At 51.5% G+C, this 17,889-nt stretch overlaps 1 protein-coding gene across 1 annotated transcript in view; it reads left to right on the top strand.

Moving 5' to 3' along the window:
- The first annotated feature begins 1,330 nt into the window (after positions 1-1,330).
- ECE1 (endothelin converting enzyme 1) overlaps positions 1,331-17,889 on the top strand; it is a 145,495-nt gene continuing 128,936 nt past the window's right edge. The window contains 2 exon segments of the mRNA XM_065421253.1: positions 1,331-1,349; positions 1,352-1,464. Coding sequence (XP_065277325.1) covers positions 1,331-1,349; positions 1,352-1,464 — 132 coding nt within the window.

Genomic DNA, 17,889 nt, shown 5'->3' with positions numbered 1-17,889 from the left:
TTCTGGGAGGGAGTTTGGGTGTGGGGACTGGGCTGGGGCAGGGGGTTGGGGTGCAGGAGGGGGTGTGGCGGTCGGGCTCTGGGAGGGAGTTTGCATGTGGGGTCTGAGCTGGGGCAGGGGGTTGGGGTGTGGGAGAGGTTGAGGGGTGCAGCACTTACCTCGGGCGGCTCCCGAAAGCGACCAACACCCACCTCTGGCAGCAGCTCCTAGACGGGGGGCCGGAGGGGGTCTCCACACGCCGCTGCCCGCAGGCACTGCTCCACAGCTCCCATTAGCCGCAGCTCAGGGCAGGAGTAGCGCGTGGAAACATGCCCTCCCTCAGGGGCCGCAGGGATGTGCCAGCCGCTTCTGGAAGCAGAGCAGGAGGGAAGCAGCCTTAGCCATTAGCCTGCCTTAGCCATTGTGCTGCCTGGCCCTTTAAAATTATCTGTTTGATTCATTGAATTTCATCTGCCATTTGGTTGCTCGGTCACCTAGTTCAGTGAAATAACAGGAGTACTTGTGGCACCTTAGAGACTAACAAATTTATTAGTTAATAAATTTGTTAGTCTCTAAGGTGCCACAAGTACTCCTGTTATTTTTGAGGATACAGACTAACACGGCTGCTACTCTGAAACTAGTTCAGTGAGATACCTTTTTAACTCTTCACAGTTAGCTTTGGACTTAACTATTTTCAGTAATTTTGTATCATCTGCAAATTTTACCACCCTTTTTCCAGATAATTTATGAATATGTTGAATAGCAGAGATCCTTGGAGTGACCCCACTATTTATTTTTTCTCCACTGTGAAAACGAACTATTTATTCCTACCCTTTGTTTTCTATCTTTTAACCAGTTACTGGTCCATGAGAGGACCTTCCCTCTTATCCCATGACAACTTACTTTGCATAAGAGCCTTTGGTGAGGGACCTCGCTTGTCAAAGGCTTTCTGAAAGCCCAAGTACACTCTAGCCTCTGGATCCACTTTAAAGTCCACTTTACAGTGTGATTGTTCAGACAGCTGGAATGTGCATATTGTTTACTTTGCACCACGGAGAGTGAGATCCTGCCAGGTGCTGAAGGCTCTGAGCTCTGTACTGGGTTCCCACAGACACAGCTCCTGTGCAACGTGCACAGAACCAGGCGAAAGGGAAGATGATTTACAAACAAGAATGTGACCTCGACAGCCCAACCCCCAGCATCCTCTCCCTGCTTCAGAGGATATCTGGCAATCATTAGCAGAGGAAGTGATTCAGTGAAAGGGAACCTCTCGTGCGTATGCTCTCACGTAGTTGCACCTTGACAGTGTGTGGGCTGGGCTCTGTTAACACAAGCTTCAACAGGGGCTTGCATGTACAAGCTGCACAGTCCTCTAAGGTCTGGTGCTCCCCCCAGGATACGACTGAGAGTTCCTTTAAAGAGTTTCCTGGGACTCTTTTTCATCTAAAAGAATCGCCCCAGGCCACTGCCCTCCAGGCTGAATTGGTAAGAGGTGAGTCAGCTTCTTACTTCACGGAATTGTTCTTGTTTTTAACCTTTTAAAAAAATAGTCTGGGGAAGAGGGTCTGGTGCCTGGGGAACGCTGGGTTAACACTACAGTTGCTTCTATCAGGTGAAAAGGATTTGCTCCAGGGGGCGTGGCATTGTCCAGTCTGGTTAGTTTCATTTGCTGAGACTCCATGGTGCAGTTATATGGTGGGATTATCAGCTGATTGGAAGGATGGAGGTGAGCACACATCCCTCTGCTGGCAAATCTCCCTGTCACACATTGTCATTGAATGGGCTATGTCGTTGCTTGTCTGTCCACCCCTTTCCCCTGCCCTTTGCCTGCCCCATCTATGGAGATTGTGAATTCTTCAGGGCAAGTTTGTGCAGTGCCTAGGACAATGGTGCCCTGGCCTTGGTTGGTCCCTAGACACCACCGAAATAAACCAGGTTAATAATAATGGAATGTGGGAAGGATGGGAATGAAGCAGCTGCAGGTCAATGGGAGTTTTGCACACATGAGGATCATGGGATCTGATGCTAAGGCACATTCCATCACCAGGGGCTAGGAAATAGATCAAGATTTGCTTTGGGAGGGATCCTCCAACAGGCAGCCAGCTGTTCTGGGCAGATTTAGCACAGAGATTTAAGGCCAAATCCTGCTCCCAATGAAGTCAATGGGAGCGTACAGGTATCTGTAAGAACCTGTTGATCAGCCTTCCATCAGGGAAGGCATCCCTAGGGAGTCTCCTTCCAGTTGGGTGCATTGATCACTTCTTTTAGGTGTCCCCCAAAAGTGGCATTTGAGGGATCTAGTCAGTGTCATTTATTCTGTGGGGTTCTTTAATGAAATGGCTCATTCTGGGGTACTTGTGCTTGGGATGTATAAACCCAGTTTGGTGCTCTGATACCACAGTGGTGCGTGTGTAACAAATGCCGATGCAGAGAGATATACCAGAACTCCTTGGAGCCAGATGGATGAGCAGGCAAAATGGACCACTTGGGTTCCGGGGAGGGTCTGGACACTGCAGGAAGAAGAGCAGGATTAGCTGCACCAAGGTTGGCCCTCTAAGAAGGGTTTTTTAAACCTCAAGGAAATGCCCAGCCTGTCTTTGCCTTAGTTTTCACCCTATTCACTAAGTGCTGACGCCATATGTTCAGTGTGCACCAGCTGTGGCTTCTCACTTCACATAGTTCCAGCGACACTGTGCAATGGTGGTCTTTTGAGATGCCACTTGCAGACTAACAGCCCAGCATCAGAAAGGCAGAAGTGTAACTCTACCACAGGAGAAAGGGGAAGCAGCACATTGATAAAGCATGAGCTTATCTGCGTGTATCTGAAACTGCAGTGAAAACAGCCAGAAAAATGGCTGCCCAGTTTTAACATGCTCTGGTGTGTAAGAGTCCTCTGAGCAGAATTAAACAAAGGTAGCTCCCCTTGTACTGACCGTGTGGCCAAGGTATCCCGCTATGGTAAGCAGATTCTCTAGCAGAGTGGACATTAAAGTGTAGATCTATGAGAGTCAAGGGAGCTTCTCTCACCAGTGGAGGTACTCCACCTCTCCCAGAGGCGGTAGCTATGTCGGTGGGAGTAGCCCTCTGTTAACATAGTGCTCTCTACACCGGAAGTTAGGTCGGTATAACTGCATTGCTTGTCCAAACCCCCGAGATGTGGTTATACGGACATAAGTTTGTAGTGTAATCCAAGGCTCAGAGCCTGTAAAAGTGGCTCCAAGGTGGCTTATCCTTAGTGTTACTCTATTGAAGTCAGTGGAGTTACATCTGGGATGAATTTGACCCATTGGCTTTAGGCTAGAGCTCCCTAGTACTGGAATGGGATGGCTTTATAGTTTGGGAGTGATGGCAATGGGAGTAGTAATCTTGGATTTCTATAGTGCCACTTGTCCTAAAGAAACCCAACGCACACTGAAAACCATTTACCCAAGAATCACTACTCTGTGCAAACAGCGGCTCTTCTAGGAAGGGAAAGACACTAATAAGTCACTTCACGTATTGCTAAAAGGCAGCCTCTGGGGCCCAACATGGCAGCGAATAGTCCACTGTTAGGAAAGGAAACAAAGGGGACTGTATCCAGCTGAAATTGCAGGGTGGATCTTATTCCGCAGAATGTCATTAACTGGAAAGCATGTGTCTTAGGAAAGAAGAGCAATCAGTCTATCACAGCAGTTCTCAAACTATGGTCTGCGGGACACTTGGTGGTGGTCTGTGGAGAGCTGGCTGCCACATGGTTCCTTCCTTGTTTCCAGCTGCTAAATTGCATTAACAGAAGCTAAAAATATCTCCTTACATTACTTTTCCATGTTGTCAATTACTGCCATCAGACAAGGATATTGTGCAACAGTAAACAGGAGGGAAACTGGGCCAGGCTACCTCAAATGGAAGGGGAACTAGGTCCTAGTGATGACAACGGATAAGGGAGACACAGGACATTCTCTCTTTAAGATGTGGTCCTTGCTATGAAAATGTCACCCCCTGGTCTAGGGCACGGTCCCTTCCTTTAGTGTCCTGAAATTGCTTAGAAGAAGAACTTCCTTCTGGAGGACATGCTGTAAGCATGATCTGCCCATGAACATCCTGCAGCTTGAGGCCTGTTTGGGTGATTCTTTTTCAGCTAGCTTTGTCATGCAACCACTGAATTCTTCTTTGGAGTCTGTGCCTGGGAGCAAGGGCTGTGACCTTGGCATTCTTTAGCCTGACCTCTCGCTGCAGTCCTCTGTTCTACCCCCCTTTGATGCCACAGATCAGCAGAGAGTCTGTGGTAGGGAAGCTGTTTCCCTTTGGCTTTTCAATATTTCAAAGGAAACCGAAGGGGAAGAGCGAATTAGAGCTACATTAAATAACTATTTCCAAAGACTGATTTCTTTATCTCAAGCCAGCTGGTTGAGAGGGGTTATTTGTGGGAAGGTTTCAAGTACACAAATGGGAGGGAGACAGACTCTGGGACATCTCAGCTGGGTAAACTGTGCTGCATCCGTCCAGGTGCTGTACAGAGTTTGCAGGGGTGCCGGAACCCGGGGCAGCCATGGGGGCACTGCTTGCCCACTTTTTCACATGGACATAGTTTGCGGGGCAGGTGGCCACACTGCCCCCCAAACTGCAAGCCTCAGGCAGGCACAGAGTGGCGCCAGCAGGAGCTGCACTTCACGGCAGGAGAGCTGACAAGGTTAATGGAGGCCCTCCCAACCCTGCTAGCGGTATCAGCCTCTTCCTGGTGTGGGGCAGCCCCCCCTTGCCACAAGGCCCAGTCCCTCTCAGAAGCCCTGCCCTGCTCTGCTCTGCCTTTTCCCTCTGAGGCCCCAGAAGCTGTAGTTGAGCTGCAATAAGCCGCCCAGGGAGCCTGGGCCACCGTGGGGAGCCCTGGACCCTCCACCTGCCTTGGACAGGACATGGGCTGGGGGCTGTTCTCAGGCAGCCTGCTTAGATGGAGCTAGGAATTATTATCATAATGCTAGGGTTACCATATTTTAATTTAAAAAAAAAAAAAAAAAAAAAAGACACTCCACGGGGCCCCACCCCTGTCCCAACTCCGCCCCCAGCCCCGCCCCAACTCCACCCCTTCCCCAAAGTCTCTGCCCCCTTCCCTGAACGCTCCGCCCCCCCTGCTCCTCCCCCTCCCCTGCTTCCCGCGAATCAAATGTTCGCGGGAAGCCTGAAACAGGGAGGCAGCAGGTGGGCTGGGGCTGGGGTGGTAGCGGGCGCAAGGAGGCACGGCCCGGTCCGGCCCCCCTGGCCGAGCGGCTCCCTCCGGTGGCCGGCCGGCCCCGGCCAAGATGCTCTGGCCCCGGCATCTCCGGCCTGGCTCGACTCGGCCCCGGCTCGACTCGGCCCCGGCCGAGCACCCCCGGCCCTAGCAACTGCAGCTCGGCTCGGGCCCCAGGGCCCCGGCCGAGCAGCTCCGGCCGGTGGCCGAGCACCCCCAGCCCCAGTCCCAGCAGCTCCGGCCCAGCTCGGCTCGGGCCCCGATTCCGGCTGAGCGGTTTGGGCCCGACCCCGGCCCGGCACCGGCCCTGGTCGAGCGGCTCCGGCCCCAGCGGCTCCAGTCCAGACCCAAGCCCCAAGACCCTTCCCTATTTTCCCGGACATGTCCGGCTTTTTGGCAATTCCCCCCGGACGGGGATTTGAGGACCAAAAAGCCGGACATGTCCGGGAAAATCCAGACGTATGGTAACCCTAATAATGCAGGCCAGAGAATCCATGCAGCGAGCCCTGCATCAAGCCCAATAGCTCGTGGCTGAACTAGGCCCTAGTTCAGGAAGGCATTATAGCACGAGTTTAAGTGCATTCTGTTTAACAGAGTACTCCACCATGTCAGTGTGCTTTAGTCCCCTTGATGTCATTGCAATTTAAGTGTGGGCCCCACAAAAGTACTTAGGCACCAAAACCCAAGATTTAGACACCTAAGTCCTAGTTTTGGCTCCACTGTGATCCACAAAACTCCTACTGAGTCCTGTAGGTGCCTAAAGTCACTCGGTGCCTGTGTTCCTGCCTCTGACTATGTGTGCTGCTGCCTCCCTCTAGGCATCTGGATACCATCTCCTGCCTGAGTCGCAGAGCGATTCACGCACCAGGGGAAGACGGGCCTTTGGCCCCTTAACCTGGGTATGGGGCCCTATCTTATAGGGAGCCTCTGCTCAAACTTACATGGTCGGGTCCTTTTGATAACTCAGCCCGAGCAGGAGGTGGGGCTGGTGCCCACCTCCTCACTTTTATCCCTGTGGTTAGCACACTTGCCTGGGATGTGGGAGCCTTGGGTTGAATTCCGCGCTCTGCCTGAGGGAGAGAAGGGATTTGAACAGGGGTCTCCCACCTCTCAGGTGCAAGCTCAGAACCACTGGGCTCTGGGATACTCTGCTGTGGGGCTCCCTCACACTCTGGATAAATAATGAACAAGCAATTGGAACGGGGGCCTGGAGCCAGGGTCTCCTACCCCCAGGTGGGTGCCCTAGTGACTGACTACAGACCCATTCTCTCTCTCTCTCTCTCTGGCCCAATGACTCTTCCACTGTGACTAAATACTTAACTAATTACTGGGCCAGAGAGAGAGAATGTGAGCCTGATACTGTAGTCCAGTAGTTAGGGTAGCCAGCTGGGAGTTGGGAGACCCTGGGTCTAGCCCTGCTTCTCAACTCTTCCCCTTTCTGGGAGGGGCAGTGACTAGGGCCATTCCTAGGGGGGTGCAGGGCCCGGGGCAGAAGTGATGAATCCATCACTTCTGGGACCGACCATGCTGGGCGGCGGATAGGGGAAGCTGGGGGAGGCAGTGCCTCCCCAAACAGCCAGGCGTTGCCCCGGCCACCCCCAGCCCCCCAGGGCCCTGCTTCAGCAGTGCCGCTGGGCTCCAGGGGGCTGGGGCCATGCCGCTCTCCCTCCCGGCACTCTGGGGCTGGGGAGGGCCGGGTACTAGCCAGCCTCCCCTAGCCAAAGGTTCACACACCGCCCATGCACACCAGCCAATCACGCTGGCCCGTGGGGCCCAGAGCGGTCGCCCTGATTCGCTGTACCCTAGGGACGGCTCTGGCAGTGACTGCTCTTGGGCTTTGCTCCCCTTTGCACCTCACTGACTTCCTGTCAGAAATTGGATTTGCTGCCTCAAGAAGCATTAGCGGCCACAGCCTCCCCTCCATGAGAGTGTCTGTCTGCCAGTGGCAGAGGAAGGGTTACTATGGGGAAGGTGGCATGTGCTCTTCTTACAGCGCAGCAGGAGATCTGCTAGCTTATGGGCCTACAAGGGGAGCAACTCTCTCCTCTGCTCCATGAAGTGATGATCAGGAAGCTCCACAAAGCAAAATTCAAGGCATCTCCTGCCCCTTGTGTCTGGGGAGGGGAACCTAAACCTGGGAGAATATGGCCCCTGCTTCTTACATCTATGCCAGGACAGTGGTAAAGAATCACATGAAGAGCTGCTTTCTTCTATCACTGAACAAGGAACTCTGTTAGAATAAGGAAAACAGAGCCACTCTCTCCTTTTTCTCTGCTTCTCTGGAGAGCTTAGAACCTTCTTGTCAAATGGCATGCCTGCCCTGTAGCGCCACCTTCAGGCTTGTGTGGCTCTGCTTGGGACTGCCTTAGTTTCCCCTTTACTCAGGGCCACACAGTCCAGATATTCAAAACACTCCCCTTCGGGGATCCAATGTATTAAGTCCTGCGCCGTGTCTTTCTAAAGAGAATTCAAACCTACAGCCTTCACTCCTTTTTCAGCAGGGGCCAGCCCAGGCCCTCCTCCCTGACAGTCCATTTCCCAGCACCTCTTGCCTGGAATTTAGCCTTTCCATAGGCCATTGCCATTGGTGTCTTCCCCCTACTGACTTAGGAGCCTTCTTGCTCCCTGCCATGCTTGCAGGCATCTGCAAATCCCCATCTGCAGTTGCTTTCCCCTTTTATAAGGTTCAGGTGCCTTTCCTGAAGCCCAGTTGAGCAGCAGGTAATTATATAATCAGTCAGCTGCACTGAACCCTGCCCCCTCTTAAAGGGGATAGTCACCCTGGCCCAGATCCACAAAGGTAAGTAGGCCCCTAATTTCCATTGAAGTCAATGGATGTGAGGAGGCTAAATGAATCTGGGACCCTGTGCTGCTGTCGTGCCCAGCTCCCTGGCACAGATTTAAAGGGACAGGACACATCCTCCCAGGAGGGTCGTTAAGATGATGGATGAGAAAGGAAAGCAGCCCACAGAGAAATGTTGCAAACATCCTAGTAGGAATACAATGGTGCGGGGATGCCACTGTAAAGCAAATGGGGTCAAGGGAGGCCAGGACTGTAATGAGAAGCAGTACCAGGGCAGGGGGTGAATGTGGCAGAGATGGGGCGGGCTGGAGTTTTTAGGGGCTTGAAATGGGATCGCTGAAGCTGATTTGTGCAAAGCCTCTCACAACCAGGGCTGAGGGAGAGAAGGCAATACACCGGCAGGAGACTCCGGTTCTGATGGCTGGACAAAGGGAGGCAACACCAGACGCTAACTGCCCTTGCTTAGATCTCCGGCAGGGGTTTGTTCTTTAAATAGGAGCATCCTGGGACCTTCTGTGCTAGGGCAGCAGAGGTAAACTCCGGGAGGGAGGGGGCAACTGCAGAGCATGATACGTTACCCTGCAGCTCCAACCTAAGCAGCTGTGTCCACTGTAGCTGATGCATATGTACACAGTTCCAGGGCTATTGGGAGAAGACTCAGCCACTCCAACTCCAGCCTTCAGCACAGAGCAGGAAATTGGGGTAATGCTTTTGTACCCCACCCTTCCTTTCCAAACCATTGAGGGAGGAGAGCAGGAAAATGGAATAATCCTCTGCATGCTGAGAGAGAATGAGGAATATGCTCCCCCTAATCTGTCTCCATACCAGGAGGGGGTTGGAACCATGAAGGGATTGAAGGTGTGGGTGATGAAAGGAGGAACTGAGAACAAATAGAGAAGGGGAATGAATGTAGGGCTGGACTGAGCAGGAGAAATGTGCCATGAAGTAAGAGACCCAGAAAGAACAAAATAAATACATAAACTCTTATTTTGCAATATTTTAGTCCTTTCATACCAAAATGGTGCAAGGATTATGGGATGAGGCACAAAGGATTATGGAGCCACTGCATGACAAAGGAGGTAGATGGATAGGAGAAGACTGAGGTCCCCTCAACCAAAATAGGGGAGAGCTAATGTGGCCAAACAGTTAGTTGGATTAAACTGGGCTTGTTGCTCAAATGAGAGCAAGAAAAAAAAATGTTCTTCTTTGAGTGATTGCTCATGTTATTCCAAGTAGGTGTGTGGGTGCCATGTACATGGTCACCAGAAGGTTCTTCCCCCTAGTGGTACCCATTGGGTCGGCTGTGGAGCCACCTGGAGTCGCACCTTCATGGAGGTGTATGTATATAGGTCCCTGCTGACCCACAGCCTCTTCAGTTCCCTCTAACCACCAGTGACAGTCGTTGTAGTAGCTTCTCTCTTCCAAACTGCATCCAGCTTTCCTCCCGAAGGTGGTTTCACAGTTTTACGCAAATCAGGACATTTTTCTTCCAGCGTTCTTCCCTAAGCTGCATGCCAATGACGGAGAATGCATGCTCCATTCCCTGGATGTCAGATGGGCACTAGCCTTCTAAATTGAGCAGATGAAGTCGTTTTGAAAATCGACAGCTCTTGGTTGCGATTGCTGAACAAATGAAAGGGCTTCCCGTGTCGTCCCAAAGGATCTCCTCTTGGATCACGGCCTGTATCAAGAAGTGCTGTAACCTAGCAAAGAGACCGGCACCAGCATTAACAACGCACTCCACAAGGCCGCAAGCTTTGTTAGCTGCCTTCCTTGCTCAGGTTCCTATTCAAGACATCTTCAGGGCGGTGACATGGTCATCTATTTGCACTTTTACATCGCACTACGCTATTACACAGCAGGCTAGAGATGATGCCACATTTGGCAGAGTGGTGCTTCAGTCTGTGACTCGGTGAACTCCGACCCCTCCTCCTAGCCACTGCTTGGGAGTCACCTACTTGGAATCGACATGAGCAATCACTTGAAAAAGAAAAAACTGTTACCTATCTTTCATAACTGAAACTGAACTGTTCTTCGAGATGTGTTGCTCATGTCCATTCCAAGACCCAGCCACCTCCCCTCTGTCAGAGTATCCGGCAAGAAGGAACTGAAGAGGCAGCAGGTCGTCAGGGACCTATACACACTGCCATGAAGGCGTGACTCCAGGGGGCTCCAGGTACCGCAAAGGGAAAAACCTTCCGGCGACTGTGCATGTAGTGTGCACACATCTATTTGGAATGGACATGAGCAACACATCTTGAAGGACAACAGTTATGATAGGTAGGTAACCATTTTGTCCAGGAGGAATTGTGGGAAGGCCCTGGAGGATTAGTGGCTCTCAAGCGTGTCACTGACCCCACCTGTGTCTGCACTGCATAAGTCATGTTAAGAACAGACAAGTTGCGCTTACTGGGTCTTAGGCTGCACCCCATGTTGAGCTAGCAAACTTGTGTAACTAGCACCACTGCACACGTGCAACGGGTTCTTGTGTATGGACGGGGGTCAAGTTAACTTTGCAGTGAAGACTAGCCCATGTAAATGCTATTGCTCCTCTTCCACTGTCCAGTGCTTCTCTGAGTCTCTTACAGGTGTGCAATGCAGGTGTATCATCCATTCACTCACGCTGTGGACAAGAGTGCCATTTAGAGGGAGCAGAAAGGGGGCTCCTTTCCCCTCCTCAGTTTCCTACCACTGGCTGGGAGCCACATCACTCACTCCCCTCCCCCCACCCCTCGCTGGCTCAGCCAATAAGAATGCAGAGCTGTATTTGGTAGAGCCAATAGCAGGGCTGGGAGCTTCTGCAGCACTTTTTCATTCCTGAAACAAACACACTCAGGGAGTGGTGGGGGGAAGGAAGCTCTCAAGCTCTGTGCTTAGGTCAGAAGATGCCTGTTGTAGATTTCATCATGATCTGCTCCTCCCCTTCACACAGTGAGGTGTTAAAAAGGCAGGAGTAAGCCCCTTGTGACACCAGTAGACACAGGGCTGCTCAAGCAGGGGAGGGGGGTACTGCCCCAGGCACATTCAGGGGATAATTATCCCCACAGCCAGCCCAGCTTTGGAAGTTTCAGGCTGCAAGAGCAGCGTTGCAGAATGACCACCTGGAATCTTCCTCTGATGTGAGAAACAAGCATGTGCTGCCACTACTGCAAATATTGTTTAAATGCCACCTAAAACTTTCCCAATTTTTTTTCCAACACTCTAATTTGGGGTACTGCCATTCACTACAAATGTGGCCATTTATTCTGCCATTTAGTCCCACTCGTCTGTGGGAGTCTTTCCTTTGCCTGCAATGGGCGTTGGGTCTGGTCCATCGGCTGTGACACAGAAACACAATTCTGTGTAAATGCTGGGATTTTACCAAATCTCCTCAGAATGGGATTGCACTTTTCTAGGACCTTTTCCCAGAATACCTTTTTGAGAAGCTGCTGCCCCTCAACTGCTGCCCTCAAACAGCCATTTTGCAGCTGTCTGCTGTATCTCCTTCTCGTCTAGCTGGTAAACATTCTTATCTCCTGTTGTACTTACTCTTTAACATTTCTGAGGGCATGACAGTGTCTCACAAGCTTGAGGACCGTCCATGAATTTCATTGAGGTGATGTTTACTCTCACCAATCATTAGAGCAACACACTAGCAACCGTCTTCCAACTTAATCCTTTGTATTTATCATAACTATTTATATACACCCTTCAGTGTATGTAAACCCAAGCCAATCTGAACAATTTGCCAGATTTGGCTGCCAAAATTTTTGTTATTAACCCATGCTGCTAACATCCAAACTTTGGAAGTGTTCTTCCAGTGGCAAAGCTCTGTCTGCACTGGGTTTTTTGTCAGCGTAGCTATGTCAGTCGGGGTGGTTTTTTCACACCCCTGACTGCTGTAGCTCTGCTGATATGACTGTGAAGTATAGACCAAGCCTCATCTACTCTGTGCTGCTCGGGTGTGGCCATTCTCTAACTAAAGAGGAGTTAACTTGAGCTACCTCTGCAGTGGAGACAGAGCCATTTAGGGTATGTCTACACTACGGGATTAATCCGAATTTATATAATTCGAATTTGGGAAACAGATTGTATAAATTCGATTGTATGCGGCCACACTAAGCACATTAATTCGGCGGTGTGCGTCCATGTACCAGGGCTAGCGTCGATTTCTGGAGCGTTGCACTGTGGGTAGCTATCCTATAGTTCCCGCAGTCTCCTCCGCCCATTGGAATTCTGGGTTGAGATCCCAATGCCTGATGGGGCCAAAAACATTGTCGCGGGTGGTTCTGGGTATATCCTCCCCCCTCTCCAGGAAGCAACGGCAGACAACCGTTTCGCGCCTTTTTCCTGGGTGAACAGTGCAGACGCCATACCATGGCAAGCATGGAGCCCACTCAGCTCAAGACAGCAGTCATGAACATTGTAAATACCTCGCGCCTTATCGTGCAGTTTATGCTGAACAAGAACCTGGAAAACCAGGCGGCGAGGAGCAGGCTACAGCAGCGCAGCGACGAGAGTGATGAGGATATAGACATGGAATTCTATCGAACCGCGGGACCCGGTGCTTTGGAGATCATGCTGTTAATGGGGCAGGTTATAGGCATGGAACGCCGATTCTGGGCCCGGGAAACAAGCACAGACTGGTGGGACCGCATAGTGTTGCAGGTGTGGGACGATTCCCAGTGGCTGCGGAACTTTCGCATGCGTAAGGGCACTTTCATGGAACTTTGTGACTTGCTTTCCCCTGCCCTGAAGCGCCAGAATACCAAGATGAGAGCAGCCCTCACAGTTGAGAAGCGAGTGGCGATAGCCCTGTGGAAGCTTGCAACGCCAGACAGCTACCGGTCAGTCGGGAATCAATTTGGAGTGGGCAAATCTACTGTGGGGGCTGCTGTGATGCAAGTAGCCAAAGCAATCACTGAGGTGCTGCTACGAAAGATAGTGACTCGGGGAGATGTGCAGGTCATAGTGGATGGCTTTGCTGCAATGGGATTCCCTAACTGTGGTGGGGCGATAGATGGAACCCACATCCCTATCTTGGCACCGGAGCACCAGGGTACCCAGTACATAAACCGCAAGGGGTACTTTTCAATGGTGCTGCAAGCACTTGTGGATCACAAGGGACGTTTCACCAACATCAACGCGGGCTGGCCGGGAAGGGTTCATGATGCTCGCGTCTTCAGGAACGCTACTCTGTTTAAAGGGCTGCAGCAAGGGACTTACTTCCCGGACCAGAAAATGACCGTTGGGGATGTTGAAATGCCAATAGTTATTCTTGGAGACCCAGCCTACCCCTTAATGCCATGGCTCATGAAGCCATACACAGGCAGCCTGGACAGGAGTCAGGAGCTGTTTAACTACAGGCTGAGCAAGTGCAGAATGGTGGTAGAATGTGCATTTGGCCGTTTAAAAGGTCGCTGGCGATCGCTACTGACTCGCTCTGACCTCAGCCAAAGAAATCTCCCCATTGTTATTTCTGCTTGCTGTGTGCTCCACAATCTCTCTGAAAGTAAGGGGGAGACCTTTATGGCAGGGTGGGAGGCTGAGGCAAATCGCCTGGCTGCTGATTACGCGCAGCCAGACACCAGGGCGATTAGAAGAGCACACCAGGAAGCAGTGCATCAGAGAAGCTTTGAAAACCAGTTTCATGACTGGCCAAGCTACAGTGTGAAATTTCTGTTTGTTTCTCCTTCATGAAAACCCGCCCCCTTTATTGACTCATTCTCTGTAAGGAACCCACCCTCCCCCTTCCCCCAGCTTGCTTTCAAACCAAATAAAGTCACTATCATTTAAAAATCATTTATTCTTTATTAAGTGATTATAAACATAGGGAGAGAACCAAGAAGGTAATCTGGGTGAGGTTTGGGAGGAGGATAGGAGGGAAGTAAAAGGCCACTGAACAAATTCAGTATAATGACAGCCTTTTGGTTGGGCTGTCCACTGGGGTGGAGTGGGAGGGTGCACGGAGCCTCCCCCCCGCGTTCTTACACGTCTGGGTGAGGGGGATATGGAACATGGTGAGGGGGGAGGGAGGTTATACAGCGGCTGCAGCGGCACTCTGTCATCCTGCTGCCGTTCCTGAAGCTCCACCAGACGCCGGAGCATGTCCGTTTGCTCACGCAGCAGCCCCAGCGTTGCAGCCTGCCACCTCTCATCTCGAGCGTCCCTCAAGACCTCACGTTCACTGGCATCTTTCCTAAATTTAGATACAGTGTCCTTCCACTCATTCAAATGAGCTCTTTCATTGCGGGTGGATTCCATTATTTCTGTGAACATGTCGTCTCGCGTCCTCTTTCTACGCCTCCTTATCTGAGATAGCCTTCGGGACGGAGGAGGGAGGCTTGAAAAATTTGCAGCTGCTGGAGGGAGGGTTGAAAGAAAGGAGAGAAGTTTTTTAAATGATACATTTTACAGAACAATGCTTTTACTCTTTCATGGTGAAAAACACTATTCACATTACATAGCACATGTGATTTCAGTACAAGGTCGCATTTTCCATCTTAATATTGAGTGCCTGTGGCTTTGGTGTTAGAGATCACGGACGCAGGTCCGGGCAACAGAATTCAGCTTGCAGGCAGCCATGGTAAACCATTGTCTTTCGGCTTCTGCGCCCTCCTTTCCCACATACCAAGCAAAGCCTGTTGACTGCTGCGGTTTTCCTGTTAACCTTCAGCAGCAGAAAACAAACTAACCACCCCCCCATCCAATTCTCTGGGATGATCGCTTTATCCCTTCCCCCACCGCGTGGCAGGTATCAGGGAAGATCCCTGCAGAAACCAAACTAACCCCCCCGCCCCCCCCCCCTCCCGCCATGAATTCCCTGGGATGATCAATGTACCCCTCCCCCGACCGCGTGGCTGGTAACAGGGAAGATCCCTGCTAGCCAAACACGAAAAGCTCAGGGCCAATTCCCCCCCCCCTGAGCTTGGCTAACTGCAGGGAAGGATTTCTTTTCAGCCACAGGCAAACAGCCCACTAGGAACGGCCACCTCTGTCCCCTTAATTAAGTTCCCGTATTTCAACCAGGTTACCATGAGCGATATCACTCTCCTGAGGATTACACAGCAAGATAAAGAACGGATGTTGCTTGAATGCCAGCAAACACCGGGACCATACGCTGCCAGGCTTTGTCAGGCAATGATACCAGATTACTTGCTGCAAGCATGGCGTGGTCAAGTGTCCTACCATGGAGGACGGAATAAGGCTGCACTGCCCAGAAACCTTGTGGCAAGGCTTTTGGAGTACCTCCAGGACAGCTTCATGGAGATGTCTCTGGAGGATTTCCGCTCCATCCCCAGACACGTTAACAGACTTTTCCAGTAGCTGTACTGGCCGCGAATGCATCCCAAGTCCTCAGGGCAAATTAATCATTAAAAAACGCTTGCTTTTAAACCATATTTTATATTTTAAAAGGTAAACTCACCTGAGGTCCCTTCCATGGGGTCATGGTCTTGGCTTCTGGCTTGGGAGGGTACTTCAGTCAGGCTGAGAAAAAGATCCTGGCTGTTGGGGAGAACGGAGTGCTGGGTGCTCTCTGCAAGATCGTCGTCGTCCTCCTCCTCCTCCTCTTCCCCATCCGCAGAATCCTCAGGTGTAGCTGATGAGACTATCCCCGACCCGGAATCCACGGTCACAGGTGGGGTAGTGGTGGCGGCCCCCCCTAGAATTGCATGCAGCTCGGCGTAGAAGCGGCATGTCCGCGGCTCTGACCTGGAGCGACCGTTTGCCTCCTTTGTTTTTTGATAGGCTTGTCTGAGCTCCTTGACTTTCACGCGGCACTGATCTGAGTCCCTATTGTGGCCTCTCTCCATCATGCCCTTGGAGATTTTTTCAAAGGTTTTGGCATTTCGTCTTTTCGAACGAAGTTCTGCTAGCACTGAATCCTCTCCCCATATAGCGATCAGATCCAGTACCTCCCGTACGCTCCATGCTGGTGCTCTTTTTCGATTATCAGCCTGCATGGTTACCTGTGCTGATGAGCTGAGCTATCTGTGGTCACCTGTGCTCTCCACGCTGGGCAAACAGGAAATGAAATTCAAATTTTCCTGGGGCTGTTCCTGTCTACCTGGCCAGTGCATGCGAGTTCAGATTGCTGTCCAGAGCGGTCACAATGGTGCACTCTGGGACAGCTCCCGGAGGCCAATACCATCGAATTGCGGCCACACTAACCCTAATTCGAAATGACAAAATCGATTTTGGCGCTACTCCGCTCGTCGGGGTGGAGTACAGAAATCGATTTTAAGAGCCCTTTATTTCGAAATAAATGGCTCCGTTGTGTGGACGGGTGCACGGTTAATTCGATTTAATGCGGCTAAATCCGATTTAAAGTCATAGAGTAGACCAGGCCTTAGTGACATGCTGCTTCCCCACTCTGAACTTTAGGGTACAAATGTGGGGGGCCTGCATGAAAACTTCTAAGCTTAACTACCAGCTTAGATCTGGTCCGCTGCCACCATTCCCAAAGCTAATTCCCTTCCCTGGGAAGCCTTGAGAAACTCTTCACCAATTCCGTGGAGAATACAGATCCAAACCCCTTGGATCTTAAAACAAGGAGAAATTAACCATCCCCCCTCCTTCCTCCCACCAACTCCTGGTGGATCAAGATCCAACCCCCTTGGATCTAAAAACAAGGAAAAATCAATCAGGTTCTTAAAAAGAAGGCTTTTAATTAAAGAAAAAGGTAAAAATCATCTCTGTAAAATCGGGATGGAAAATAACTTTACAGGGTAATTAAACTTAAAGAGCTCAGAGGACCCCCCCCCCCAGCCTTAGGTTCAAAGTACAGCAAACAGAGATAAACACTCTAGTAAAAGGTACATTCACAAGTTGAGAAAACAAAGGTAAACTAACACGCCTTGCCTGGCTGTTTACTTACAAGTTGGAAATATGAGAGACTTGTTCAGAAAGATGTGGAGAGCCTGGATTGATGTCTGGTCCCTCTCAGTCCCAAGAGCGAACAACACCTTAAAACAAAGAGCACAAACAAAAGCCTCCCCCCCCCCCCCCCAAGATTTGAAAGTATCTTGTCCCCTTATTGGTCCTTTGGGTCAGGTGTCAGCCAGGTTACCTGAGCTTCTTAACCCTTCACAGGTAAAAGGATTTTGGAGTCTCTGGCCAGGAGGGATTCCATAGCACTGTCCACAGGAGAGCTGTCACCCTTCCCTTGATAGTTATGACACCTGCTCCTACTGCTTTTGCTCAGCCATACAGTGCAACGTTCAGCAGCCAGTAATGCTGAGTTCTGTTCAGCAGAGGCCAACAGCCTGCATCAGGCTAGCTCAGCTGATTCCAGGGCTAGCTTGACTGAGCAGTGGAAACCAGCAGCAGTCCTGTGTGCAGCAGCTAGAGTTAGGGTTGCCAACTTTCTAATTGCAGAAAACCAAATACCCCTTCCCAAGGCGATGCCCCCGCTCACTCCATCCCCCCTGCCTCCGTCGCTCGCTCGCTCTCCCCCACCCACCCTCACTCACTCATTTTCAGCGGGCAGGGGGTTGGGTTGCGGAAGGGGGAGGGGCTGGGGTGAGGGTTCTGGCTGGGAGTGAAGGCTCTGGGGTGGGGCTGGGGATGAGGGGTTTGGTCTTCAGGATGGGGCTCCAGACTCGAGTGTGGGGCCAAGAGATTCGGGCTGAGGCACGGGGTTGGGGTGGGGGAGAGGCTTTGGGCTGGGGCCAGAAATTAGGGGTTCAGAGTGCGGAAGGGGGCTTTGGGCAGGGGGTTGGGGTACATAAGGGGGTGAGGGCTCCAGATGGGTATGGGGGCTCTGGGCTGGGGTCAAGAGGCTCAGAGTGCAGGGGGGGCTCAGGGCTGGGGCAGGGGGTTGTAGTGCGGGGGGGGTTTCGGGGTGCAGGCTTCAGGCGGCTCTTACTTCAGGGGACTCCCAGGAAGTGGCCGGCATGTCCCTCCAGTTCCTAGGAGGAGG

Source organism: Emys orbicularis, chromosome 22 (assembly GCF_028017835.1).
Source record: "Emys orbicularis isolate rEmyOrb1 chromosome 22, rEmyOrb1.hap1, whole genome shotgun sequence".
In the NCBI taxonomy this organism is placed as follows: domain Eukaryota; kingdom Metazoa; phylum Chordata; order Testudines; family Emydidae; genus Emys; species Emys orbicularis.
The sequence above is the reverse complement of the archived record's forward strand: the minus strand, read 5'-3'. Positions and strand labels throughout refer to the sequence as shown.